General features: G+C 36.6%; 4 protein-coding genes and 1 non-coding gene across 6 annotated transcripts in view; 3 read left to right on the top strand and 2 right to left on the bottom strand.

Moving 5' to 3' along the window:
• pbrm1 (polybromo 1) overlaps window positions 1-1,430 on the bottom strand; it is a 34,464-nt gene extending 33,034 nt beyond the window's left edge. The window contains 2 exon segments of the mRNA XM_048171953.1: window positions 972-1,113; window positions 1,290-1,430. Of these exon segments, the coding sequence (XP_048027910.1) occupies window positions 972-987 (16 nt within the window). The 5' untranslated portion in view covers window positions 988-1,113; window positions 1,290-1,430.
• Window positions 1,307-14,934, top strand: gnl3 (guanine nucleotide binding protein-like 3 (nucleolar)). The gene is made up of 15 exons (XM_048171954.1): window positions 1,307-1,497; window positions 1,643-1,701; window positions 3,001-3,141; window positions 3,263-3,409; window positions 3,479-3,559; window positions 3,692-3,827; window positions 5,018-5,121; window positions 5,511-5,655; window positions 5,781-5,868; window positions 6,059-6,236; window positions 12,130-12,272; window positions 12,390-12,526; window positions 12,615-12,772; window positions 14,518-14,584; window positions 14,668-14,934. The coding sequence occupies exons 1-15, from the start codon at window positions 1,485-1,487 to the stop codon at window positions 14,778-14,780; spliced, it is 1,710 nt and encodes a 569-aa protein (XP_048027911.1). The 5' UTR covers window positions 1,307-1,484; the 3' UTR covers window positions 14,781-14,934.
• Window positions 5,905-5,981, top strand: LOC125257337. Its single transcript, XR_007182347.1, has one exon. It is a non-coding gene; the product is annotated as a small nucleolar RNA SNORD69 (small nucleolar RNA).
• glt8d1 (glycosyltransferase 8 domain containing 1) lies at window positions 14,923-23,175 on the bottom strand. 2 transcript variants are annotated; one of them, XM_048171956.1, is made up of 10 exons: window positions 23,009-23,175; window positions 22,768-22,818; window positions 21,393-21,491; window positions 21,096-21,306; window positions 19,725-19,833; window positions 19,539-19,623; window positions 16,583-16,695; window positions 16,144-16,310; window positions 15,800-15,912; window positions 14,923-15,700 (listed from the first exon to the last, which is right to left on the bottom strand). In XM_048171956.1, exons 2-10 carry the CDS (start codon window positions 22,781-22,783, stop codon window positions 15,516-15,518), a joined length of 1,098 nt encoding a protein of 365 aa, XP_048027913.1. In that variant the 5' UTR covers window positions 22,784-22,818; window positions 23,009-23,175; the 3' UTR covers window positions 14,923-15,515. The 2 variants fall into 2 exon arrangements, with proteins under 2 accessions (XP_048027913.1, XP_048027912.1); XM_048171955.1 differs by having other exon boundaries at window positions 22,768-22,801.
• A 2,397-nt stretch (window positions 23,176-25,572) lies between these two features.
• Window positions 25,573-26,984, top strand: spcs1 (signal peptidase complex subunit 1). Its single transcript, XM_048172888.1, has 4 exons — window positions 25,573-25,828; window positions 26,414-26,473; window positions 26,548-26,634; window positions 26,716-26,984. Exons 1-4 carry the CDS (start codon window positions 25,793-25,795, stop codon window positions 26,845-26,847), a joined length of 315 nt encoding a protein of 104 aa, XP_048028845.1. The 5' UTR covers window positions 25,573-25,792; the 3' UTR covers window positions 26,848-26,984.
• The last annotated feature ends 8 nt before the right edge of the window (window positions 26,985-26,992 follow it).

The following is a 26,992-nucleotide window of genomic DNA, read 5'->3' as shown; positions in this document are numbered from 1 at the left end:
GGCTGCTCTTACAAACCACTGATCCCACCAAACGCCATATTCACTACTAATAATATAATACAACCATGGCAATTTTCTATCTACCAACACTGTTATCAAAACAAAAAATGTGTATAAAATAAAATTGATTCTGAAAACTCTGTTAGAATGAGACCAAATATTAATTTAGAAATATTTCATAATAGTAACAATAATTGTATTAACTGATATTTTGGTGGAAACTATGCTTATCATGGTAAAGGGTCAGTAAACAAACACAAATATGTTTTCAAATCAGATTTAATAATGTATTTATTAAAAATAGCTATAAAGTATTGTTATTGTCATGAATTGCCAGTAATGCTAGTACCATTTACTAACAGAATTATGTCTAGACATCCATTCACCAAAAATTGTAGCCATAGTTTAAAAAAAAAACAATTATTATTGCTAAAAAAAAGACAGCGGTAACTAGTATTAGTTGCCACCAAAAATAAATAAAATAATAAGCAAAATGCCAGAAAGAATCTCAAAGCTTCTAACACTGGTTGATGGACATCCCTTATTTTATTTATAAATATTTTACAGTATTTACATTAATTTTTATAACTGAATATATATGGGGAAAGTGCTCACTAGTTTCAGGACATTATTTTCAAATCAGTGAATGTATTACAAGTGATTAAATAAGTATTTAATACAATTAATTGATTATTGTCGGTGTATTAGAAAATTAGCAGTAATCCTAAAGTACAGTAATGCTTGTTAACACCAGCTTACTAACAGAATTAGTGGCAAATGATAGATCTCAACATTCATATGCTATTTAAGGGAAGATGTCCACACTTTTGAAAGAGTATGCAGAAATAAGACAACACAAGAAGCTGCATATCATTACAACACCTTTTCTGCACAAAACTGATTTATATTATGCTGTAATACAACAGCATCTCCTAAGTGAGTGATGTGCAGCTATGAGACAATGCGTGAACCTGTGATAAGATGCATTTATTGACACGTCTGATAATCACAGCCACTTCAACAGGGTTCAGAGTGTCTGCAGGACTCCGTGTTTTACAGTGCGATGATGATGATGATGATGAGGGTGAAGGTGGGACCGTCTGCAGACACAAGCTGTGTGACACATGCATCAGGACAGGCGGATAAAAACAAAGACACACACACACACGCACGCACGCGCGCACGCACTGGGCCATGCAACACTCTGCGTGATGATGCTCGCGCTTTATTACAGCATGAACAGGAGACATGGCAAACAATACACAGAGCGCGCGAGCTGCAGGCCTTACCGTCCGTGTCTGATCAGCTGCCTCTGAGAGCTGTCTGAGGACTGACACACATTCAACAAGGAGGCTGATTGATTTATTAAGAAACCAAGAGGAAAAAAAATTAACCCTTTACAGTGCGAAAGCGGAAGCGGAAGTGAGGGGTAGACACGTGCTGCGCTGTGAACGAGAGGAGCGCGTGCTGGAGCAGCGACAGACATGAAGAGACCGAGTGAGTATATAATCTCGAAAATGTTATTATTAACATACTTTAACTGTATATACACAACGTAAATCGTTATATTTACCCATTGTTCGTTATAAGGATGTAATAAACTAGTAGAAGTAATCTGAGGTAACTCACGTGTCTTTTGTAGAGTTGAAGAAGGCAAGCAAACGCGTATCATGCGCCAAACGCTTCAAAATACAAAAGAAGGTAAGAGATTTCAAGTGTTCATTTATATTATATAAGTAAATATGGGCTTTGGTACCGACCTGGTTGTTGTCAGTCAACTAGAGCTAACAAAAAGAGTGCCACGGTGTGCAATAGAGTTAACAGTATATGAACAATCATTCAGTAAAAAAATGCCGTAACCTAGTGCCTGTTTAGATTCATAATTAAAAGTATCATTGCATATTTTAAAAATGTAATATTTGTATATTTAAAAATAATAATCTCATAACCTTTTGATACTGATTTAATTTGATTGGTAATAGTCCTATAGTGTCTTATTATTCTAATGGAATTTATTGATAAAATTTAAGAATTTAAGATAATGCAAACTTTTAATAAGGTTAGGAAAAAATGCCCTGGAAATCAATTTCAGATAGCAAATATCACAATTATGCTGATAGAACATAAATTTATTTTTTCTTTACAGACAAGTAACCTTTTTATTTAAAGGGTTAGTTCACCTAAGAATGAAAATAATGTCATTTATTACTCACCCTCATGCCGTTCCACACCTGTAAGGCCTTCGTTCATCTTCAGAACACAAATTAAGATATTTTTGTTGAAATCCGATGGCTCAGTGAGGCCTGCATAGCCAGCAATGACATTTGCTCTCTCAAGATCCATTAATGTACTAAAAACATATTTAAATCAGTTCATGTGAGTACAGTGGTTCAATATTAATATCATAAAGCGACGAGAATATTTTTGGTGCGCCAAAAAAACAAAATAACGACTTATTTACTGATGGCCGATTTCAAAACGATGCATAATGAATCAGTGTATCGAATCAGCGGTTCGGGGCCGAACCATGATTAGACACAAAAGATTCATAACGCTCCGATGCTTCCCGAAGCAGTGTTTTGAAATCGTCCATGACTATGCAAGTCGTTATTTTGTTTTTTTGGCGCACCAAAAATATTCTCGTCGCTTTATGATATTAATATTGAACCACTGTACTCACATGAACTGATTTAAATATGTTTTTAGTACATTAATGGATCTTGAGAGAGCAAATGTCATTGCTGGCTATGCAGGCCTCACTGAGCCATCGGATTTCAACAAAAATATCTTAATTTGTGTTCCGAAGATTAACGAAGGTCTTATGTAATAAATGACATTATTTTCATTTTTTGGGTGAACTAACCCTTTAAGTGAATGTCTGATTTACTGACAAACATATGACAAGAATGAATGTTGTTTATTATTGTTCTGGATGTTATTATTACACATTTGGACACTATTTTTTATTTATTTATTTTTTTTGTCTTTCTCCGTTTCTAGGTTCGGGAGCATAACCGTAAATTACGGAAAGCGGCAAAGAAGACCGGGATAAGCAGAAAGCCAAAGAAAGATGCTGGGGTACCAAACAGTGCACCTTTTAAAGAGGAAGTGCTTCGAGAAGCTGAGCAGAGAAAACAGGAAGTAAGATCAGTACTAAAATTTAATTTTTCTAAATTTATAGTCAAAGTGTTTTGTACATATCTATTACTGAAGCATATGTCTTTGAAGTAAACTGATGTGTAATAAATGTGTGTTCTTGAAGCTTGAAGCTCTGAAGGAGCAAAACAAGATTGCAAAACAGCAAGAAAGAGCTGAAAAGAGGAAAAAGGAGAAAGAAGCTGCCAGTGCTGAAGTCGAACCTGCAGCCAAGAAAGCCAAGCAAGCCAAGCAAGCCAAAAAGGAAAGAAAGGTATTGAAACGTTTATTATAAAAGTAAATCGCTGACTCTAGCTTCGCTTCTAACTTTGTTTGTTTGCAGGCGACGAAAATTAGAGAAGCAAGGGCTGCATTAGTTAAAGAGAAAAGCGCTAAAGCATTCAAATGCTGCGAGCTAAACAAGGCAAGTTGACAAACTGATATCCAGCATAACAAATTGACAATGATATATTCCTGAATTTGTGTGATGGTCTCCAACATGGCCAAAATTGTCATTCACAGGGTTGATCTTACATTGCATTGAATTCTTGTGCAGGTTATTGAGGCATCTGACATGATAGTGGAGGTTCTGGATGCTAGAGATCCTCTGGGCTGCCGCTGTCCTCAGCTGGAGGAAACTGTCCTGAAACACGAGGGAAAGAAAAAACTCCTGTTCGTATTGAACAAAATAGGTAGAGAGCGGTCTGTATTGCCATCTAGGGCCCTATAATTTCCGCGATCACGGAATCGCGGACGGAATCTCGGAATCCATTCATAAAAACGGAATTTACTATATAACGTGGAATGTCACGGAATTTGTCAAATTTTTGATGAATGAATTAAAAGCAGGTCAGTACACTTAAATTAAATCGCGATATAGACTAGTGTCTGTGAATATTAAACTGCAAAAAGAGTATTTAAACATGAATCCTGTATGCCTGTGTGCCTCTGAAATGAATGATGCGGAAGCACAGTTTCATTTACCTCACACCACCGCACGCACGCTGAAGCACATGCAACGCTCGTGGTGTTTTCGTCCTGTCGCCTCACTATATTAACACACAAATTCATCTCCAGAGCTGCTCTGAAAGTCACTTCATCGGCATTTAACCGCTTCGTTTGAGAAAACTACCGTCGTAAACACAGAGAAACTCAAAGCTCTAGGCAAACCGTCAAAATAAAAGTTTGATTTAACTTGACAGAAACGTATTTAATTTAGATAATTTAATTTAACAATAAATTATTAAAATATATTTTTAAACAATAATCTCAGTGTTTCTTCCATGTTTTAATTTTAAGAGTTGTGCAGCACATTGTTTGACAAAGTTTAATTTCATGATTAAAAGATAAATGAAATGGTATGCGTACATTTGATTACCTGAAAAATTTAAATACACAACAGAACTTCTGGAAAAAAAAGAAAATCATAAAAATATATTTTTTTAATTAATAAATATTGTTGTTTTTAAGAATTCAATTAATTAGACATGCTTTTTGATTATTAAAATGGAATTAAACCATTAAAATGGAATCCAGAAAACAGAATTTGGTAAAAATAACATTTGAGGGGAAAGAATAAAACGTTTATCATAGGGCCCTAAAAAATTTATTTATTTTTTGTTAAACTTTTAACAACTTGGTAAATTGGACAAGATTCATTATTTCAATTAATTAGACATGCTTTTTGATTACTAAAATTTAACTTAACTATTAAAATGGAGTCAAAAAATAAATAAAACGGAAAAAAACGGAATCCAGAAAAATTAAAAACGGAATTTGGGAAAAAATAAAATGGATTTCATAGGGCCCTAGACATATACTTAAAGTCATCCAGTTATCTTGATGGAAACTGGATGCTAAAGTCTCTTTTTTTACTTTCTAGATCTTGTTCCTAAAGATAACCTAGAGAAATGGCTTGGGTATCTTCAAGCTGAGTGTCCAACGTTTCTCTTCAAAGCATCGATGCAACTAAAGGACAGAACTGTGGTATGTACATGTGGTACCATAATGCAAAATATTCCTAAATTAAATGGTATATGCAACAAGAAAAAAAAAAAATGTTCGGTGGCCCTTATCGGTTCAGAATTGATTGGGTACTACCATTTTAAATTTTGGCGTCGGTAAGATTTTCTTTTGGTGTTTTTGAAATAAGTCTTATACTCACCACGGCTGCATTTATTTGATCTAAAATACAGTAAAAAATAGTCATATTATGAAATATTTAAAACAAACTATTTTCTATTTTAATGCATTATTTTTATATTATCTTTTTGTAAGCAATATAATCTAGTATTTTTAATAAGCTTTAGTATATCAAAAAAAAAAAAACAAAATTAAAACAACAACAACAACAGCTCATATTCTCCATTTTACAGCAACAGAAGAAGCAGAGAGGAACTAATGCAGTTCTGGATCGCAGCAGAGCAGCTTCATGTTTTGGAAGCGATGGTCTCCTACAGACGCTTAATGACTTGGCTAACAAGAAGGATGGCGAGACCATGCTTAAAGTTGGCGTTGTCGGTAAGACTTGTCATTTGTATGGACCACGGTGATCTCATTTCTTCATCATAAAATAACTTCTTGACTGTTTTCTTTTTCTTTAAAAAATGTTCATATTGAACCTTTTATTGTTGCCTGGTCTTCAGGTTTCCCTAACGTGGGAAAGAGCAGCATCATCAATAGTCTGAAAGAAATCCGAGCGTGTAATGTTGGCGTACAGAGAGGATTGACCAGGTAAATCTTCACCATTTTAGTGTCTTAGTACATGTGCATTTGAAGCATGATGAACTGTATTGGTCTGACCACATCATGAAGTCTTTAATCAATCCAACACTGAGCTTCATATCCCAAAATGCATTTTTTTTCTGCAAGGCATTGAGCCTCAATAACATACCACCCTCAATAACATTCTTCCTCTATATAGATGTATGCAGGAAGTGCATATTACTAAGAAGTTGAAGATGATTGACAGCCCAGGGATTTTGGCTGCCCCCAGTAACCCAGGAGATGTGATGGCCCTCAGGAGCCTGCAGGTGGAGGAAAAGGAGGAGAGTCCCCTGGAAGCAGTCAGGACTCTACTCAAACAGTGCATTCAGCAGCATGTAAGAAACACCACTCACATATGAACACCTTAAGAAACCACAATGGGAGATTTGTGGCTTTTAGATCAAATATTGATAACTCATGATTGCATAGAATTTTTGTTTTGGTTCCGTTAGTGCCTATACTTCATACTCTCTTGAACTGGTTACAAAGGAAGTGACTGATTCATTTTGAAAGCATCTACTTTGCTTACACTGATGAGCCAAAACATCAGGCTAGTCACAGGCGAAGCGAATATTGTTGATCATCTCTTAACAAGGCCACATATCAAGGTCTGTGTAGAGGAGATGGTAAGCAAACTATCAGTTCTCGTAATCAACGTGTTGGATGCAGGAGAAATGGGCAGTGGTGAGTAGTGAGAATTTACCAACAGTGGTCCAAGGAGGGACAAACCAGCGACAAGGCTTATTGATGCACAAGGGCAAAGAAGGCTATACCGTCTGGTCCGAGCCAAGGCTCTGAGTGCATCACACTCAGAGCCTACAGTGGGCATGTGAGTGTCGGAACTGACCTTGAAGCTGTGGAAGAAGGTTGTCTGGTCCGATGAGTCCTATTTTCTTTTACATCACATGGACAGCCGTGTATGCGTGCGCCATTTACCTGGAGAAATGATGGCAGCAGGATGCACTGTGGGACAAGCCGGTGGAGGGAGTTTGATGCTCTGGACAATGGGAAAGCCTGGGCCCGGTCATTCATGTGGATGTAAATTTGACAAGTGCCACCTACTTAAACATTGTTGCAGACCAGGTTCACCCCTTGATGACAATGGCATTTCCTGATGGAAGTGGCCCTTACAGCAGGATAATGCACCTGCCACACTACACACATGTTCAGGAATGGTTTGAGGAACATGAAGAATTCAGGGTGCCCTGGCCTACAAATTCCCCAGATCTCAATCTAATTGAGCATTTGTGGAATGTGCCAGTGCAACAAGTTTGATCCACGGCGGCTCCACCTCACAACCTACAGGACTTGAAGGATCTGGACCTGTGTTTATCAAGTTTCTGAGAATTACTCACAAGAACACTGCTAAGAATTGTCTTGAGAGTAAAAAAAATTCTTGGCTCAAAGCTGCGCTTAAAAGTTAGTTATCAAGCATCTCGGTCGTAATTTAAGTGAACTGAGGACTAAATCTCAAGTGTCAGTCTTTGAGATTCACGACACTTTGCTGTGCCAGACGGGATTTTAGATGACGACATAGGCATGGACCAATCACTGAACAGATTTCCTTATTTAAGAATATTGTCAGATAAGTTCACATTGAATGGTGAAATTGCAAAGAGAAGTTTACATTCAACACACATTTGACAATAAAGAATTTAAGAGAAAACATGATATACATATTGGAAATGAAAGATAAACATGTTTTCAACCATGTTTTAATTGCAATTTTTAAACCAATATGCTGTTAACTGACCTAGATATTATGATATAATCAGCCGCCATGGATTCCAAAAGAAAACCGAACTGGCGTGAGGAAGAAGTGCTACTGCTTGCTGAATTAGTCAAACAGTTCAGCCCAACATTAATCAGCGCTGACAAAGATGATGCCTGCTCTGTCCAAACTGCTTGTCATCAAACATTTCAAAAACATTCTTGCTCCCCTGAAAGGTTTGCGCACATCTCTGTCTCCTCCGTGCAATCACAAGCCCCTACTGGCAACTCCTAACCACTTGAGAGATCTCTCAAGCTGTCTTAAATAACTGGGAGAGTAAGAGTGATTCTTAGCTTTAAGGAATTTGATAACTTTCTTTTATACTTAAGTTTGAAAGGAGGAGTAAATTTCATGAATTCTCAGCACTTAAGATTAAAATGGCACTTTGAGAAACTTGATAAATACGGGCCCTGCTGCTAATGTCTTTGAAACCACACGACACCTTCAGAGGTCTTGTAGAGTCCATGCCCTGCGGGTCGGCACAGTTTTGGCAGCACGCAGAGGACTGACAGCATATTAGGCTGGTGGTCATAATGTTTTGGCTCATTGATGTATGTCAGACTGTAAAAAAATATGGACGTAGTGTCACCCGTAGATTTCTGACGTGCAGCTAAAGGCTGGAATACACTACACGATTTTTGCCTCGATTTTCCCCCCGATTTATAGTCTGAACAAGTTGACGCTAGTTGACAAAAGTCAGAGCCAGTCTGCAGATTTGAGCCGACAGATTCCATGGAAAATCGCGTAGTATATCATGGTCATAGACTCCGATTTTTTAGCTTCAGATTTTGATTCCATCCAGTCGGAGGATATCAAACATGTTTGATATTTTGAGCCGATTTTAGAACACACATCAGTGCACTATATGTGTTGTTGTTGTATAAATACAGTACACGATACAGTCATACGCTGCCCAAACAATGCAAATCAAGGGTGCAAAGTCAAAAAGATCGAGAAAAAAATGAGACTACTGTACAAAATCGGGTAATAAGGAAAAACTTACCTCATTCAGCGCACGAATCACAAGCTTGGCGCCTGACGAGTAATCATGGTAATCCATGTTGAGACACTAAAATATACCGCTTACAGCCGCTAGATGGAGCCGCGCCCGCGAGATCGCACATGACATTCATGAATGAGAAAATGCAGAATCTGCCGTTTTATATTTGTTTGCGGCAGTTTCGTCACACAGTCGGGTCAATACAGCTCACGTCGCTCCCAAGTTGAAAAATACGGAAATTCTTTTTCATAACGCAATAAAAAAAATCACTGAAGAATAAGTGGAGCTCCACCATGATAGAAAAATTGCTTCAGTAAGTACTGTACTGTTAGCTTTGTCTTGAGAGAGTTAGCAAACCACATTCTGCGGCAAATCCGGATTCATTCATTATTAAATATGTTAATATTCATCACTATTATACATTTACGCCAGAAGAATTATTAATTATATTACATTAAATGTACATAGCGACTGATTATGATAATTGATTACATTATAGGTAACAACTTGGATATTCATAAAACTACACAATTTACCTCTAACTCCTGTTGTAATCTGTCCATACTGACTGTGTCTACCCACCCCTGTCTATCTCCAAAAGCATTTGCCTCGCATCTTCCACTACTCATCTCTTGCATTTGTTTCGCCTGTCTGTCATGCGTCTCCTATCAACCAAGCATGTGTTTCTGTTTGTGTTCCGAACGATTTTAAAGTCTGGTAGTGTATGATGCCCGGCTTTTCTCTGTAACCATTTACAAAGTCGGCAAGTGTATGATGCCTAGTGTTTTAAAATCTGTTCAGATTTTAAAAAATCGTGTAGTGTATTCCAGCCTTAAGATGGCAGCGGCCTCATTTTCACCTCAAAACTGCTCTTCAGAAATCTACGGGTGACGTCACGGACACTACGTCCATATTTGTTTACAGTCTATGACAGTGGTCGCCATTCGCCAACCCGTCGATCTTTATCACTGTTCCAGTAACTCGCGAAAATAACAGAAATACAAAAATATATTTCTCCAGTCTTTGTACTGTATTTTTGTATTTATTTTTCTGTTATTTTCGGGAGCTAATGGGACAGTGATAAATTAAATAGCCCACCTCATGTCTGAGTCTGTAAACGGCCGTTAACAAGAGGCCAGAGACGCTGAAGACGGACGCGAAGAGGAGAAAATTATGTAGCAGGCAGAGCAGCTCACTGTTCACGATGCTCGAAATATAGGAAGAAAATATAAATATTGAATTGGGGGTGAGGGGTTATATGAATTCATCTCTAAAAGGAATTTCGATGGCAACGGCATTTTATTTTCCTCTTACCTCAGAATAAAGTAGCGCAGTTCAGCTTTGTTTACAGCGGTAACCAAGGAAACGCTGTATCACTGCTGTTCCATAAGCGCCACCTGCTGTCAGAGAGTGAATTTGCGGCTCATTCAGCCTGCTGTTTTTGTTTCAAGCTTTTTTTGTGTGTGTAGCATAATTTCTCAAAGATAAAGTCAGACCGTTCTGTTTTTGCTTTAAATCTTGAAATTAAATCTAATTCAAATGAAAAACTGCTCATGCAACGTGTGTGGCATCTTTGTTTGGACTGTGATTAAAAAGCAGTGGTTACCTCTAATTTGAAATGGCTATATTTTTGTTTATTATAATAATATTAATAAAAAATATCTGCAACCAGTATCAGAATTAGCCAATTTGCTTGTAAAAATAAATAAATAAATCAGAATCTAAATTGGCCATGAAAAAAATACTAAATACAATCTGGGATGTCTTTTTCTATCAAGTAGATCTTGTCTTTCATAAAGGTCGAAGTCAGGGATCTTGGTCTTAAAAAGGTTGGTGACCACTGGTCTATGACATACAAGTTAATAAAGATAAGTTATATCATTAGAAAGTTCTAAAGGTTTACTGTCAATCTACGGCGTCTTTTTTACGATATGCTCCAGCACCAGTAATTGAAATTTGTGTCAGGTTTGCATATGACAACACGAAAAATCAAACAGTACTTCATACCTTTATAATGAAATGGTGATCGTGACATGAATCCAATCCGTTGCACTTGGGGAAAAATGTCCATGAGTGTCCATTTAAAAAAAAAAAAAAAAAACAGTACTTTTTGTCCACAAAAGCGTTAAATCCATGAAATATCGATATATTATCCATTGTTTGCATCACATTTCTCCTGAATGATCTGCTCTCCATCATCGTTCTTTAAGAAATTATGCAACCTGGGCAGCGTTTATGTTGTAAAACTGCATATGATCATATCATAAACAAATGAGCCCACGTCCAAAATTCAGCAGTTTTAGTTATAATATCCAAGCAGTGCTGTCGGAGTTTGTGGTGTCTTGAGTGGCATATTCTCCAGCCATAGTCAGTAAATCTCACAAACAAAACTTTTAGCCAATGCCAAGACGATCCAACGTGTGTTCTGTTTATCTTCCGCATGCGAGCACATCTACACAGACGCACATCTGTCTCGAGTCTCGATCATTAACGCAGCAAACCATATTATTTTATAATTGTATAAAATAATCCCGAAAAAAGCACAAACACGGCAGAGATGCCAAATTCAGCGGCTGGAATTAGCTGAGGTAAAGTGACGGCTCACAGACAGCAGCACAATCTACCTGTCACTCAAAGTGACCACGCCCTTAATTATGCAGAACTTTTAAGGCTTAATATAATTTAAATGGATGAGTTATAAAAACAACTCACCCCCCTCAGAGTTATCATGAAGGGCAAAATTAGCAGTATAGACCAAAACCACAATTTGTACCAACCTGTAAACATGTTTGTTCTGCTGTAAAATTGGCCAATTTAACATGGGACTCAATGAGATTCTGCTCTCTTTTGGAGCCTGTCCCTAGCGGCAAGTCGATGAATTGCAGTTTAAGTCACTTCCGTATTGGCTTCAAGAGAAACTGGGGGAGGTTGCCGCTTGGTGTATGTCTGTGGTTTAAACTGGTATTCCAGTCTGTGCTGTAAACTAAAGGCTATTTTTACAATGAAAGTTCACTGAAATGTCCAGCTTTCGTTCCAGCATATTTTAAGGTCAAAATGAATACCTCCTATGCTAAATGGATAAAGGTTAGCAGGTCTGAGAAAGTGACAATTCTGAATTTAAAATATTAAGTAAATAAAAATAAAAGCTTCATGCAGTTTAGAAATCGCATGTGGCTCATATTGTGATTTATTTGCGATTGATTGCACGGCCCTTATAAATTTTGTGCATGCATTTATTTATTTATTTATTATATAAAAAATTGACTTTCATTGTTTCTAAAGGGGCTTTTTTCATAGAATAAAAGGTAATAACTGTAACAGGAATTAAATTAAGACAAAAGCAAAACTTTAACAACAGAAATACATTTTGAGGGGTCAATTTACTTAATTTTTGGGGGGTTATTTTCTATTTAACCTCATACAATAATGCAAACTTTTTTTCATGTGTCTCTTTCAGATAATGCTACAGTACAATGTCCCAGACTACAGAAACTCCTTAGAGTTCTTGACCACCTTGGCTAAGAAACGAGGTTTCCTGCAGAAAGGTGGCATTCCAAACACAGAGCTGGCAGCCACGACATTCCTCAACGATTGGACTGGGTTAGTTTCAGATTATATTCATCATACATAATTCTTAAATGACTCTTTCTGTTAAAGTTGAATCAGCAGTTGTGCCCTGTATCCTCTCTCTTCCTAAGTTTTGTGTTGATGTTTTAGGGCTAAACTAAGTTACCACTGCAGAGTTCCAGAGCGGCAGGGCCTCCCCTCATACCTCTCTGAATCCATAGTGACTGAACTGCAGTCAGGTCTGGATATGAACATGGTGAGAACGGGCAACGAAAATGTTATCAGAGGTACATCAGTTCATTAAACAAATCTGAATATACCACTTGATATTTCATGTAAAAATATATCAATGCACTAAAATGTACTTGTCCTCAGGTGTGCGGTTCCCAAATCTAGCAAGCAGTTTAAGTTTTACCTCAAAAGGCCCCACTGCTGGTGTGCTGAATGTCAGTGAGCTGCCTAAAGAGACGATAACAACGACAGCAACGACAGAAGCAGATGAGATGGACATGACCACCGCCAGCACAGACAAGGTACTTCATATGAGCGACTTACCTCTGGAGCACTTCTGTCATCGGAGACAATGAGAAATGATGAGTTTGTTTTTCACATAAGTCCTTGATGACCTTCTAATCCAACTCTGATCTCTCTCTGACAGCAACTCCAGTAGATTCGATATTCACAAACCATACATGAGATAAATGTCATTGTTTCTCAGAATACACATTGAAGAAGTGTTTTGGGCTTAATACATCTTAAGATCTCTCATGCTGCCGATTACTACAGAAAATAATTTCGGCTTGTCGCAGTACATAAAACTAAACAGGTCAACATGCAGTTTTGAAAGTGTAGCTCCAAGATATTTAACATGTTGATGTGAGATTAGTTTGATTGAAATCACCTTCTAACTTGTCTGTGCTAAATTATCTAATGTTTCAACTCTGTCACTTCTAGGTAAGCCTGGTAACTTTCACATTTATTTCGCCCATACAGTGCACAGCATAAATGAGTACACCCCCTCTGAAACTTCTGAAAGTCAGCAATTACTCAATTACTTAGAAGACATATTAGGGTTCTTTAGAGATATAATGTTCCAGCAAGTCTGCTTAATCAATTACCAAAGAAGCATGTCAAAATTATTCAGGAAAATAAGATTTTCTTATCAAGGTGATAAAATGTTGTGTAGCAAAAATGAGTACACCCTCCCAAAAGATACTAAATAAAATGAAATAAAAATTTTCTGGTGTAAGTTTAAGGCAAAGTAAGATGCAGCCTGCAGAAATGACATGCATGGTTGTTGTTCTCACTGGAACTACCTACTGTAGCCAAAGCACAATAAAGTCAGTTAGCCCATATTTACAAAATATAATGATTCTGGGAATCAATACTCTGGTCTAATGAGACCAAATCAATCATTTTGGATCTAACAGCATCCAAAATGTCATGGTGTTGCTAGAGGAGGAGTACAGTGAGAAGTGCCTGGTTCCCACAGTAAAGTTCAGTGGTAGTAAAGCTCTTATATAGGGATGTATGGAGTGCTGAAGGTGTGAGGGAGTTGTGCTTTATCAATGCTGTCATGAATTCCCACAACACTGTGTAATTTAATACACAAACTTGAAACAGAAGAGGTTACCCTTTCCTCATTCCCTGCATTGTTGGGCATTTTTTCAACATGACAGTTAGGATATGCATTCTCAAGGTGAAAAACCTTTGTGGAATATACTACACTCAATTTTAACACTCTTGAGCGCCTGTGGGGGATTCTGTAGAGACGAGTTGAGCAACACTCCCCATTAAAGATCAGGGGATTTCAGGAGCTCATCATCAAGTTGTGTTTGAAGATAAGTTTGAACATCTAAGTGAAATGGATTATCAGGGGGAAAAAAATTAAGGATGGGTATCCATCAGTTATGCACCAGTCATTGATTGGATTATGAGATGTAGGCGTTGCACTCAAATGCAGTTGATTTGAGAGACCGGGCTAAAGCGCAGCACATAGCATAATGTCAAACATTTCTTAAATGAAACCGATGGATGAGCAGTTTACAGTAAGACCACTAACATGCAATTGCAAATAGGGTGAATTTTTATTTCATATCAAGTTTGTGCTTTTTTTTTTTTTTTTTTTTTTCACTAATTGAGTATCAAGTTTTGTTTTGTTTTTGGTACATAGCTGCTGCCCATAGAGTGTGTTTTGAGCCCAGCACATTACCTCAATTCTCAGAATGCACTAATTGGCTTATGTTAAATATTGATCGACACATTTTCTGTTTTTAAGCCTGAGGCTGAAACCCCCATTTCAAAGATGGAGACACCGATTCAGGAATCAACACAAAAGAGAAAAGGTATGTTGTTTTCTGATTTACACCAATAAACTTTTTTGATGTCTTCTGTCTTTCTCAGTTGTTTTGTCTTTTATCTTATGTAGAAAAGCCACCAAAAGAAACTAAAGTGAAGTTTGTCTCCGTCAACGTTGACCTGACTTCAATGCAGAACAACAACAATGACGACGCATATGATTTCAACACAGATTTTGTGTAAAATTCCACCAGAAAATGATTTATGGACTGAGAGGAATCAGATTGTAAAATGGCACTGGTTGGAGTGCATCTGTATGTATTAATTCATAATTAATTGTGCGTTCAATGTTATTTGAATAAATAAAGGGTTAATACTCCTGACATTGCATACAAAACTTACTGAGCTTTATTCAATACTTTGAGCATGTTTTCCTTTCTGTACAAATTAGCATATATTCCCCTTCAACAGTAACAGCTGACATGTGGGGGGAAAAAACATCCACTGAAAGCAAAAGTGGTTCCTGTAGTGTCAAAGAAAGAAATTCTCCTTACAAATTCTGAAATGTTAATTGTCACAGGTTTGTGTTTAAGCCCTGAAACATTTTGCACAAAAAAAGAGGTGGGTCCACAATTCCACCCCAAAATATTCAGGATTATTACAGATTTAAAAAACTTGCATGGATGTAGTATACAAAATGAAAATTTAAAAGCTGTAACAAATGTTTTAGTGTTATTACTTTATAATTAGACAATAAATGCTGAGGTAGTGCATTGATTGGTGTTGAATGTTGCTTCTTTGCTGATGGTCCCAGTAACTTAGGTACTTCTAGGTTTCTTAAAGGCCTAGAAAGAAAGCCCCATATTTTGCTTCCAGACGTCCCCTGAACAAAGTCAAACGTTCCAATGTCCCTCCACAAAGCACTTGTGTATTTGTTTTTTTTGTTTGTTTGTTTTTAAATGTAGTCCAAGCCACAGTCTATTTTTCCTCAGCATGTCTCCGGATTGGGTGGAATTTACCTGTGGGATCTGGAATGTACCATTTGTCCCAAATGTCAGGAAAAGACGAGGTTCTTCCCCACGGTTTATAATGTCCGTTCCAATGGAGAAGTTTAGCAGCATTCACAAACTGAGGTGAATACCGTTTCCCCGCTCCTGTTGCCCCTAAAAACAAAGAGCGAAATGAAAATAAATTATTGGTCACTTCGAGATTCAAAAAGCTGCTTTACATTTATGAACCAGAGCCTCGAACGATTTCCTTACCGAGATGTCGGACGTGCCACATGGGATCGATGTTCGAGTGCTGCTTGTAGAATACAATGAGCATAGGTGGCGTCGTGATGCTGTCTGCTAAAGTCCTACTGTAAAGGTCCTCTCTAGAGCAAAACCACCACACAAAACCATTAACAGCCCTGGACCTCCAGAGGCCTCAAGATGTCTTATACCATGACTAAAGAGGATTTTAACTGAGATTAAACACTGGGAACAGATTTTACTCTGGTTCTTTGCCTTGTAACACACAACAGCTGTCCTTAACATTTTATGAATGAATGTAGTTTTCATAATAGAGCAGAAACACAATGCAAGTAATAAAACACGAAACTAACTTGACATTGTACTCCATCCAGAACTCAAGCTGGCTGGTGATATTCTGCTGCTTCCACTCGGTTAAATTGGCCACAAAGACTCCAGGATTGAACGAGCAAGTGTTTGCTCTCATTCCAAGCTTCTTGATCGCCTCTTTTTTGAAGTCCAGAAAACCAATATAGCTGTTCTGTAGCGGGTAAAACAAATAAACAAATCCATTTAAATGTATGGAATAATGCCTTTTTTTTAATTGGGGCTGGATGGTATGAATAATTTTATACCACAGTGACTGTATACAATCACAAAGAAAATAAATGGTTTACATATTTAAAAACCATATGACTATATTTGGATAATGAAAGATGATGCATACGTTTATTCAAATATTCTGATGATGTTCTAAATACAGTGTGAATTGAGGAATCCAGGCAGGTGAGACTTAGGACAGAATAATCATACCTGATTTCCGGCTCCTCTGAACATGCCTTTAGAGGAGGCGGAGTCACAGTCCTCTGAGAAAGCTGCTGCATGTCCAAACTTAAGACTGGTGTCAAAAAGCTCACGAATGTCCCCTGAAGCATAGAAAAGAATACAATTAGTACTTACTACTGTATTTTAGTTAAAATTTGCACAGTACCATACAATACGAATTGTGCAGTATATAATATCCATATTTGCACAGTATGCAGATTTTCTCAATGTGTAAAATATGCAGATGGCGTACTACATGTAATAAAATGTGCAGTATAAAACCAAAGGGGAAATGCAAAGACCACTGCAGTCCACAATACAATGAACTTTACATTTCATTTCTTTCAGTAATTACAGCAGCAACTTTGAGCTTTATATATATACAAAATAACCACTTTAATTTCCCATATAACTGGATGCCACTCACTGAATTAAAAAAATGTAACATTACATAGTAGTGCAGGGACCACATCAAAACCTGGATGATTAATTCACCACTGGTTCCTTCAAGATTTTCCTATTGGGTTTCTATAATGGGGTTTTTCAATTTATAAGTAAAATAAGGTCTGTGGTAAACATAACTTGACATTGCTTGGACGTTTTGTTCTTCAACAAATTACACACCCATATCAAAAACACGAATATTGAAGCAGTTATGTTTACTTTAAAAAACAAAAAACAAACAAACGTATGTTTCTAATAAGTAACTAGATAAAGACCTTTGGGGTGTATGTAATTTACATTGTAGAACAAAATATTCAAGTATTGTCAACAGAAATTGAGTCAAGTAATAAAATGTACATTAACACTGCATAGTCTTTACTACGGAAGAGGATTAGGGCCAAGCAATAATAAAAAAATAAAACCATCTCAAGATTAAAGTTGGTAAATTTCGAGAAAAAACTCGTTAAATTTTGAGATAAAAGTCGAGATAAAATGTTGAGAATAAACTTGTTAAATTACGAGAAAAAAGTCGTTAGATTATGAGACCAAATTCGTTAAATTATGAGAAAAAAGTCGTTAAATTTAGAAAAAAAGTAGAGATAAAATGTTGAGAATAAAGTCATTAAATTATGAGAAAAAAGTCGTTAAATTATGAGAACAAATTGTTCTCGTAATTTAACAACATTTTTCTCATAATTTAATGAATTTGTTCTCGTAATTTAATGACAACTTTTTTCTCGTAATTTAATAACTTTATTCTCAACGTTTTATCTCAACTTTTTTCCTCGAAATTTAACAAGTTTTTTTCTCGTAATTTAACGAGTTTATTCTCAACATTTTATCTCGACTTTTTTCTCGAAATTTAAGGAGTTTTTTTCTCGCAATTTAACAAGTTTATTCTCAACATTTTATGTCAACTTTTTTCTTGAAATTTAACAAGTTTTTTCTCGTAATTTAACGAGTTTATTCTCAACATTTTATTTTGACTTTTTTCTCAAAATTTAAGGAGTTTTTTTCTCGTAATTTAACAAGTTTATTCTCAATATTTTATCTCAACTTTTTTCTTGAAATTTAACAACTTTAATCTCGAGATGGTTTTATTTTTTTATTATTGCTTGGCCCTAATCCTCTTCCGTACTTTACTGTAAAATTAAATATAGATAAATATTTATAAAATTTATTTAGCCAAGAGCAGTGAGCGATTTTCTCTTTGTCTAATGCTGTCTGATTGAACATAACACAGAGAGCAGCTGGTTTATTAGGCTGATGTCACTTTAAAGGATTAGTTCACTTTAAAATGAAAATTATCCCATAATTTACTCATTTAGCCATTCTAGGTTTATATGACTTTCTTCTTTCAGACGAATACAGTAATATACATAATAATACGTAGTTATATTAATAATCACCCTGATGCTCGCAAGCTTTATAATGGCAGTGCACGGAAACCAACTGTTTGTAGCTCAAGAAAGTGCATCCATCCATCATAAACATACTCCACACGGCTCTGGGGGTTAATAAAGGCCTTCTGAAGAAAAAATCCATATTTAACACGTTATAAAGTAAAATAACTAGCTTCCAGTCAAACAGATTCTATTTGCGTCTAAAGTGCCGTAGGACATAGCGTAGTATGTCATGGCGTAGCGTAAAACCAGTAGTATGTTGCGTAAGTTACGCTTTAGACGCAAGTAGAATCCATGTGGCTGTAAGCTAGTTATTTTACTTTATAACGTGTTAAATAAGGATATTTTTCTTAAACTCATCGCTTTGCTTCAGAAGGTCTTTATTAACCCCTCGGAGCCGTGCGGAGTACGTTTATGATGGATTGAGCTTCAAAATATAAAGCTTGGGAGCATCAGGATATTTATTAATATACACCTAGGATGGCTTGAGGGCGAGTAAATCATGGGGTAATTTTCATTTTAAAGTGAACTAATCCTTTAAGACTTAATCAATGGATTCAATATACTGATATACTTGCGATTTCTTTCCCAACTGTTTATGCTCACTTATAACAGAAGATGCAAAAGAGAACTCAATTTGGTATTTGTGCACTTAAAGGAGTTCCAAGCAAACTTCCAAAGGAGCCTCAAAATGACAGATTTAAAATCAACTAAAACAGATTTTTTTTTAATTCCCCCTTCAATTTTTTTGAAATATTTAATACATTTTAGTTATAATTATTGCATTTATATATTTTAATCTATGGGCACTCCTAATTCCTGTATAATTTAGCAAGGGAAGGGGCCTTCAAATATTCTTGTGGACACTGTGGGCCTAGGGGTCTTAGTTTGTGAAATATTGCCTTACAGATTATCTTCCAAACATAATTACTAATTATTACATAATTGCGAATTCAATTTATTTATTATAAATATTGAGGAGATAACAGGTGATTGTAATTCTAGACTGCTGTAATTGGACATATATGTTAAATATGCCCCTGTGGACAAGATGTGAATTCTGGGGTCTTTAGAAACTATAAAACTATGCACTTCACCTTGTACAATTACATCATCATCTAGGTAAATTGCTTTCTCTGCATCCGGCAAGAAAACTGGCATGTAGAATCTGGCGAAAGTCAACTGAAAAATAAAATACATATACAGTTATGATACGTAACTGGCACTTGCACAACACAACACCATACACTTCTATTCAAACAGAAGCACTTGCACTTGATTACCGGCTTCACTGCCTCCACCTTCTGAGGATCATTAGAAATTTTCCCCGCCAGAATCTTCGGATCAAAAATGATAATTTTATGTTTCAAGTCAGTCTTACTCAACCATGTTCTGGAATGAGAAATAATCATGTGTACCAATGATCACAGGTAATGAAACACAGTATAGTTTTCAATCCTTTAGATTGATCAGTCTCATGCAGTGGACCCCCATCAATTTATTTAATCATTTTTTATGTTAATTTTTTTTTTTTATTGATAATCTATAGCAGAGGTTTTCAATCTTTTAGATGCCAAAGACCACAAATACGATGATTTTCATGCGAGGGACCCCCATCCTAAAATTTAAAAGGAAGCTATATAGTTTCATGCCTAAAGACACAATTTAATCTGTGGAAAAAATAAATAAGCATAAATATAATTTGGAAAATATTTAGTTTCTATTACAATACTTTGTTTTTTTATTCTACTCACTATGGAATTAATCTATGCTGTTAGATTTATTTATTTATTTAAAATAAAATGTTAATCAGGTTCTTCTTCATTTAATCTAAAGGATTAGTCCACTTTCAAATTAAAATTTCCTGATAATTTACTCACCCCCATGTCATCCAAGATGTTCATGTCTTTTATTCTTCAGTCGAAAAGAAATTAAGGTTTTTGAGGAAAACATTCCAGGATTTTTCTACATATAATGGACTTCAATGGCCTCCAAATGGTTGAAGGTCAAAATTACAGTTTTTAATTGCAGCTTCAAAACATTCTACACGATCCCAGACGAGGAATAAGGGTCTTATCTAGAGAAACCATCACTCATTTTCTAAAAAAAATTAATTATATTATTATATGACTAAATTGTCATATTCAATATGCTAGTGCAAGTATATAACAATTAGTTCAAACTTTGACCTGTGGAGGGCAGTAATACACTTAGCAGCGTCTACACTGCCGGAATTCTAATAGAGAAGAGGAGGAGAGCTAGTTCAAGATGAGCATTTATGGTTAAAACATATATAATTCATTTTTTTTTAGAAAATGAGTGATGGTTTCTCTAGATAAGACTCTTATTCCTCGTCTGGGATCATGTAGAACACTTTGAAGCTGCAATGAAACTGTAATTCTGACCTTCAACCGTTTGAAGGCCAGTGTATGGCGAAAAATCCTGGAACGTTTTCATCAAAAACCTTAATTTCTTTTCAACTGAAGAGAGAAGGACATGGACATCTTGGATGACATGGGGGTGAGTAAATTACCAGGAAATTTTAATTTGAAAGTGGACTAATCCTTTAAGTTTTTCCATGGACCACCTAGCTGCAGACCCCAGTTTGAAAACCCCTGGTTTAATAAACCATTGTAATGCAAAATAAGGTGTACCTGAGATGGATCACAGACTCATTTAGAGTCACTATGTTGAATACTACATTAGCTTTGCTGTTGCGGTAGATGCTGTTCATGGCGGTGACAGCTGCTCCCAGCCTGTCCTCTGGAGCGGTGATGAGCACTGGGATCTCATCTCCTGTTCTGATGACCTTATGATCCGACAGGAAGTCAGTCTCAAAGGGCAGGGCCATCCCAGGCACTGTGTCTGCAAACACAAAGAAAAACCAGTGAGGTGCTGCATTTCAGGGTGCCAAGTACTTCTAAACTTCAATAACATCAGCATCTTCATACCTGGATTCACTTGCTTCAGGAAATCATTGAGATTGAGCAGATTTCGATGCAAAATAATTAAAAAGGCGATGACAAGGAGCACAAGAATAACCACATTCACTGGAAAAGAGAGGATAAATGGCAAATGTTAAAGGGTTAGTTCACCCAAAAATGAAAATTATGTCATTAATGACTCACACTCACGTCGTTCCAAATCCGTAAGACCTCCGTTCATCTTCGTAACACAATTTAAGATATTTTAGATTTAGTCCGAGAGCTTTCTGTCCCTCCATTGAAAATGTATGTACGGTATACTGTCCATGTCCAGAAAGGTAATAAAAACATCATCAAAGTAGTCCATGTGACATCAGTGGGTCAGTTAGAATTTGTTGAAGCATCGAAAATACATTTTGGTCCAAAAATAACAAAAACTACGACTTTATTCAGCATTGTCTTCTCTTCCAGAATCCTTTCCACTGAATTGATTCCATTGAATCCTTTCATCTGTCGGTGTTGGTAATGCACTTTTACGTCGCCGTGGTTGTTTTTGGTGATTAAGACATCCGCGACATGCACACTTACGCACCATTTTAAAAAATATAGCAATACCAAAATACAAACAATGTAGAATAGCTTGAATACAGCGTGCGTCTCCCTCAGACTGTAAACGAAGCTCTAGCGCACCAGATAACACGTCAGCAGCGTCTTACATCAGCAGCGTCACTGCGGAGTCGTGAACCACACTCCGGAGCAGAAGGGGGCGGTAATGCACCAATAAGCTGGATGCCAACCGCCGTCAAACAGGAAAGAAGAGGAAGCGAAGTCGTGAACGCGAATTGACAACAGACCCGAAAGAGAATACAACGCTGAATAAAGTCGTAGTTTTTGTTATTTTTGGACCAAAATGTATTTTCGATGCTTCAAAATGTCGCGGATGTCTTAATCGGCAAAAACAACCACGGCGACGTAAAAGTGCATTACCAACGCCGACAGATGAAAGGATTCAATGGAATCAGTTCAATGGAAAGGATTCCGGAAGAGAAGACAATGCTGAATAAAGTCGTAGTTTTTGTTATTTTTGGACCAAAATGTATTTTCGATGCTTCAACAAATTCTAACTAACCCACTGATGTCACATGGACTACTTTGATGATGTTTTTATTACCTTTCTGGACATGGACAGTCTACCGTACATACATTTTCAATGGAGGGACAGAAAGCTCTCGGACTAAATCTAAAATATCTTAAACTGTGTTCCGAAGATGAACGGAGGTCTTACGGGTTTGGAACGACATGAGGGTGAGTCATTAATGACATAATTTCCATTTTTGGGTGAACTAACCCTTTAAAGTAAAAATATAGAACATTTGAAGTAAGCAATGCTTAATACACTCACCTCTGCGTACAGTCATGGCACTCGAGTTTAAATCCTGAATCAAAACAAACACTAACATGAGTGAAAAGAAAAGGAAAAAGAGAGAAATATGTATTTAACTGCAGGCTGAAGTAGAATATAACACAAGCAGGTTAAAAATTAAATCATACAAGTAAAAAAATCCCAAGATGAGTTTTAGCCAAAGAAGCAACTCCAAAATTGTTCAAACATAAAGCCTGGAAAATTGCAGGTGTGTACAAACCTTGTTTATTATAACGTCTGGACTATCCTCGGCTCTTCATCCAAAACGCCAACTCAACATCAACAAGTCCAGTTACCCTTCAGTCCTGCAGTGAACACGCCAGAGCCGAAAAGCCCTTTCACTGATTATATAGTATCATGATCGAGCACAACAGTCACGAGTCACGAGTCAGTGGTGTTTTGAACGAATCTTTTAAGTGAACAAATCAGTCGCGTACGCTTCAAAGAAGACTGACTGTAGCGAGAGCCAATAGCATTCGAGTGCGGTCTGTGAAGAAGCATTTCATTGGCTTGACCTATTGAACAAGCAACGCCCCCTTCAGTTCACAGAACGAGTCGATGATTTGAGAGGTGAATGAGACTCGGAGCGGGAATGAGAGGTTACTTTCCTTCTTAAACTTTTTTTCTTAATTTTTAATTGTGTGTAGATGTCTTTAATAATGTTTTGGCAACGTTAATACTTTTTGCCATTAAAGCCACTTGAAACGAAATCTAAATCACTGAACTAGACAAGTCTTTCATGGACCAACTGAACTGAATGAATTGATTAATTAATTAATATTTTATCGCTTAATACAAGTCATGTGAGGCAGTTGACAAAACGGAATGAAAATATGATAGATATGTTAATGCAAATCTTAAAGGGTTAGTTCAGCCAAAAATGAAAATAATGTCATTAATGACACTCCCTCATGTCTTTCTACACCTTCGTTCATCTTCGGAACACAAATTAAGATATTGTTGATGAAATCCGATGTCTCAGTGAGGCCTGCATTGAGAGCAAAGCCATTCAAACTCTCAAGATCCAGAAAGGTACTAAAAACATATTTGAATCAGTTCATGTGAGTTCAGTGGTTCTATCGTAATATTATAAAGCGCTAAGAATACTTTTTGTGCGCCAAAAAAACAAAATAACGACTTTTCAACAATATCTATAGGTATGGGCAGATTTCAAAACACTGCTTCATGAAGCTTCTGAGCTTTATGAATCTTTTGTTTTGAATTAAGTTGCGTCCCAAATGACGCACTATACACTATGCACTTATACACTATGTACTTGTGCACTATGCACTCATCCATGTAGTGCATGAATTGTATGAGTTTATTTTGTCATTTAACAATGGAGTCAGATCCTCCCTTCCCCTCCACTACATAATTAAAGCTGCGACAGTTGAGTGCACGAAGTGTCCAACATTCCACACTTCGTTTTTTCCGTTAATTTAGTGCATCATCCGGGTATTTAAAGTGCACTTTTTCTTTTTGGAATTTTCTGTGTGAATTCAGATCTCCTATCAAACGGCAAAACTGTTGAAATCACGTGACTTTGGTGCTCAGATTCACTGATTCGATTCGTAAAGCTCCGAAGCAGTATTTTGAAATTGGCTCATATACATATTGTTGAAAAGTCGTTATTTTGTTGGGTTTTTTTGGCGCACAAAAAGTATTCTTGCTTTATAATATTAAAGGGTTAGTTCACCCAAAAATGAAAATTCTGTCATTAATTACTCACCCTCATGCCCTTCCAGACCCGTTCATCTTCAGAACACAAATCAAGATACTTGTTGAAATCCGATGGCTCCGTGAGGCCTTCATAGGGAGCAATGACATTTCCTCTCTCAAGATCCATAAAGGTACAAAAAACATATTTAAATCAGTTTGTGTGAGTACGGTGGCTCAATATTAATATTATAAAGCGACGAGAATATTTTTGGTGTGCCAAAAAAATAAAATAACGACTTATATAGTGATGGCCGATTTCAAAACACTGCTTCATGGAGCTTCGGAGCGTTATGAATCAGCGTATCGAATCTGCTGTTCGGAGCGCCAAAGTCACGTGATTTCAGCAGTTTGGCGGTTTGACACGCGATCCGAATCATGATTCGACACAAAAGATTCATAACGCTCGGAATCTTCCTGAAGCAGTGTTTTGAAATCATTATTTTCATTTTTGGGTGAATTAACCCTTTAATAAAAAATAAAAAGACTTGTTTCAGTCATGACTCATTGTATCTAAAGAATGAATGATTAATTCACTGAAAACACAAAAAACTTTGCTTGTCGCCATCTTCTGGAATGACGATGCAATCGAATCAAAGAACAAATCGGAACGAAATTAAAGGGATAGTTCACCCAAAAATGAAAATTCTATCATCATTTACTCACCCTCAAGTTGTTCAAAATTTGTATAATTTTCTTTGTTCTGTTGAATGCAAAGGAAGATACGTTGAAGAATGTGTTAAACTTAAACAGTTTTGTGGCCTGGTTACAAACTTTCTTCAAAATATCTCACTTTGTGTTCAACAGAACAAAGAAATTTATACAGATTTGGAACAACTTGAGGGTGAGTAAATGATAACAGAATTTTCATTTTTGGGTGAACTATCCCTTTAAATAACACAAAAGATTCGAATCACTGAGATGAATCAAAATCCTTACGTTCTCAATATGAGTTACAGATCTGATGGTTTCAGCGGCTGATGACGTACTTAAACCTGCCCATGACCATAAATGGTCTGAAGTGTGCGTCTAGAATACCGCCTGATTAAAAACATAAATATATTTTAAATGTAAAATCCCACGGAGACAGCGTTGAAATCTTATATTATTGTTTAAGCCACATTTGCACTGAGAGCTCACAAGAGGTGTTTTTCACTGATCGGAAGCATTTTAGCCGGTCGATGCTTTTTGAGGGGTCCTGCGAATCTCTACGTACTCACTTTCAAACAGGAAACCATCACTCTCATCTGAATACAATTTTCTTGCAGCTTTATTTTGTTATTTCAAAATGCTTTCAATGTTTAAATCCATTCCGACACATATGGTAAGCCTTCATGTGATAAATTGCTATTTATCTGCATGCATGCGTTTATATTGTGTGGTTTTTAGAGCTGCTCCAAAACACTGACATATGTTAGCAGCTAACGGATTAGCGACGGTTCTGTAAATATTAATTATATAAAATAAAACTTTGGTTTTGCTGCAGTAATCGTAACAATAACACCAACTAGATAGTGCTGGTATAAGAACGAAAGCTACCCATTAAGTGTTTGAATCTAGTGTGCACTCAACAGCTTTGGGAGTCAAGTGATTGAGATTAATTGTGGATGTAACATTTATATAAAAAATATTACTTGCTATAGACATTCAATATTGATTCCTATATTAATGGCGTAATGCATTACATATATTGGGTGTTAAGCCAGATACCTTACATTTTACCTTTGAAATGTGCCCTAATATTTATAATATACACTATATTAGTATGTATTGCAAAACCTATTCCAAGAGGAAGTTTGTATCTTATGCATGGTGATCTAATACAAAATTGAAAAACATTCCTGATGGCTTGCTTGTGTATAATGTATCACATAAACATATAATAAATATTTACACTGATTATTTGCAGGACTATAAGGGACAGAAACTTGCTGAGCAAATTTTCCAAGGAATCATTCTGGTGTCAGCGGTAAGACGGAAAGCACCTTCACAGCCATCACAACATTATCATTTGTCCTCTGCCTCACGTCTTTTACCTTGCAGGTGATCGGCTTCATCTATGGCTTATTTATTCAGCAGTTTGGATGGACGGTTTACATAATGTTGGCTGGATTCACAGTATCCTGTTTGGTATGTTGCAAGACTTCTGTTTGCTTGATGTAAAGTTTCAAAAGTCCTCTTGTGTGATTTTGGCTGTGTCCTGTTATTCAGCTCACCCTGCCTCCCTGGCCGATGTACAGAAAAAATCCTCTGAGCTGGCAGCCGGCCATGCCCGAGACACCTGGAGAAAACCGTGAGAAACCTCAAGAGAATCCGAGTCAGAAGAAGAAGAAGCACAAGTGATTCATGGCAGTATTTTAGTTTGGATTTGGCACAGCAAAGCCATATAGATATACAGTAGAAACAAAATCTATATGAAAACCCATTCATTTTTGTCACTGTTTGAACATTCAATATATGTAATAAAGAACTCTTTGGTATATCTGTG

This window comes from Megalobrama amblycephala, linkage group LG21 (assembly GCF_018812025.1).
Source record: "Megalobrama amblycephala isolate DHTTF-2021 linkage group LG21, ASM1881202v1, whole genome shotgun sequence".
Taxonomy (NCBI): domain Eukaryota; kingdom Metazoa; phylum Chordata; class Actinopteri; order Cypriniformes; family Xenocyprididae; genus Megalobrama; species Megalobrama amblycephala.
Note: the sequence above shows the minus strand (reverse complement) of the source record. Positions and strands in the feature narration are given on the sequence as shown.

Coding starts and splice junctions, on each gene's coding strand:
- gnl3 (XM_048171954.1), top strand. Junction 5,122..5,510: donor AACTAAAGGACAGAACTGTG/GTATGTACATGT, acceptor TCCATTTTACAG/CAACAGAAGAAGCAGAGAGG. Junction 12,773..14,517: donor CCACCGCCAGCACAGACAAG/GTACTTCATATG, acceptor TCTGTTTTTAAG/CCTGAGGCTGAAACCCCCAT.
- glt8d1 (XM_048171956.1), bottom strand. Junction 19,624..19,724: donor AGGTGGAGGCAGTGAAGCCG/GTAATCAAGTGC, acceptor TTTATTTTTCAG/TTGACTTTCGCCAGATTCTA. Junction 16,696..19,538: donor TGATGATGTAATTGTACAAG/GTGAAGTGCATA, acceptor TCTATGCTTCAG/GGGACATTCGTGAGCTTTTT.
- spcs1 (XM_048172888.1), top strand. CDS start 25,793: ATGCTTTCAATGTTTAAATCCATTCCGACACATATG. Junction 25,829..26,413: donor AATCCATTCCGACACATATG/GTAAGCCTTCAT, acceptor GATTATTTGCAG/GACTATAAGGGACAGAAACT. Junction 26,635..26,715: donor GATTCACAGTATCCTGTTTG/GTATGTTGCAAG, acceptor CCTGTTATTCAG/CTCACCCTGCCTCCCTGGCC.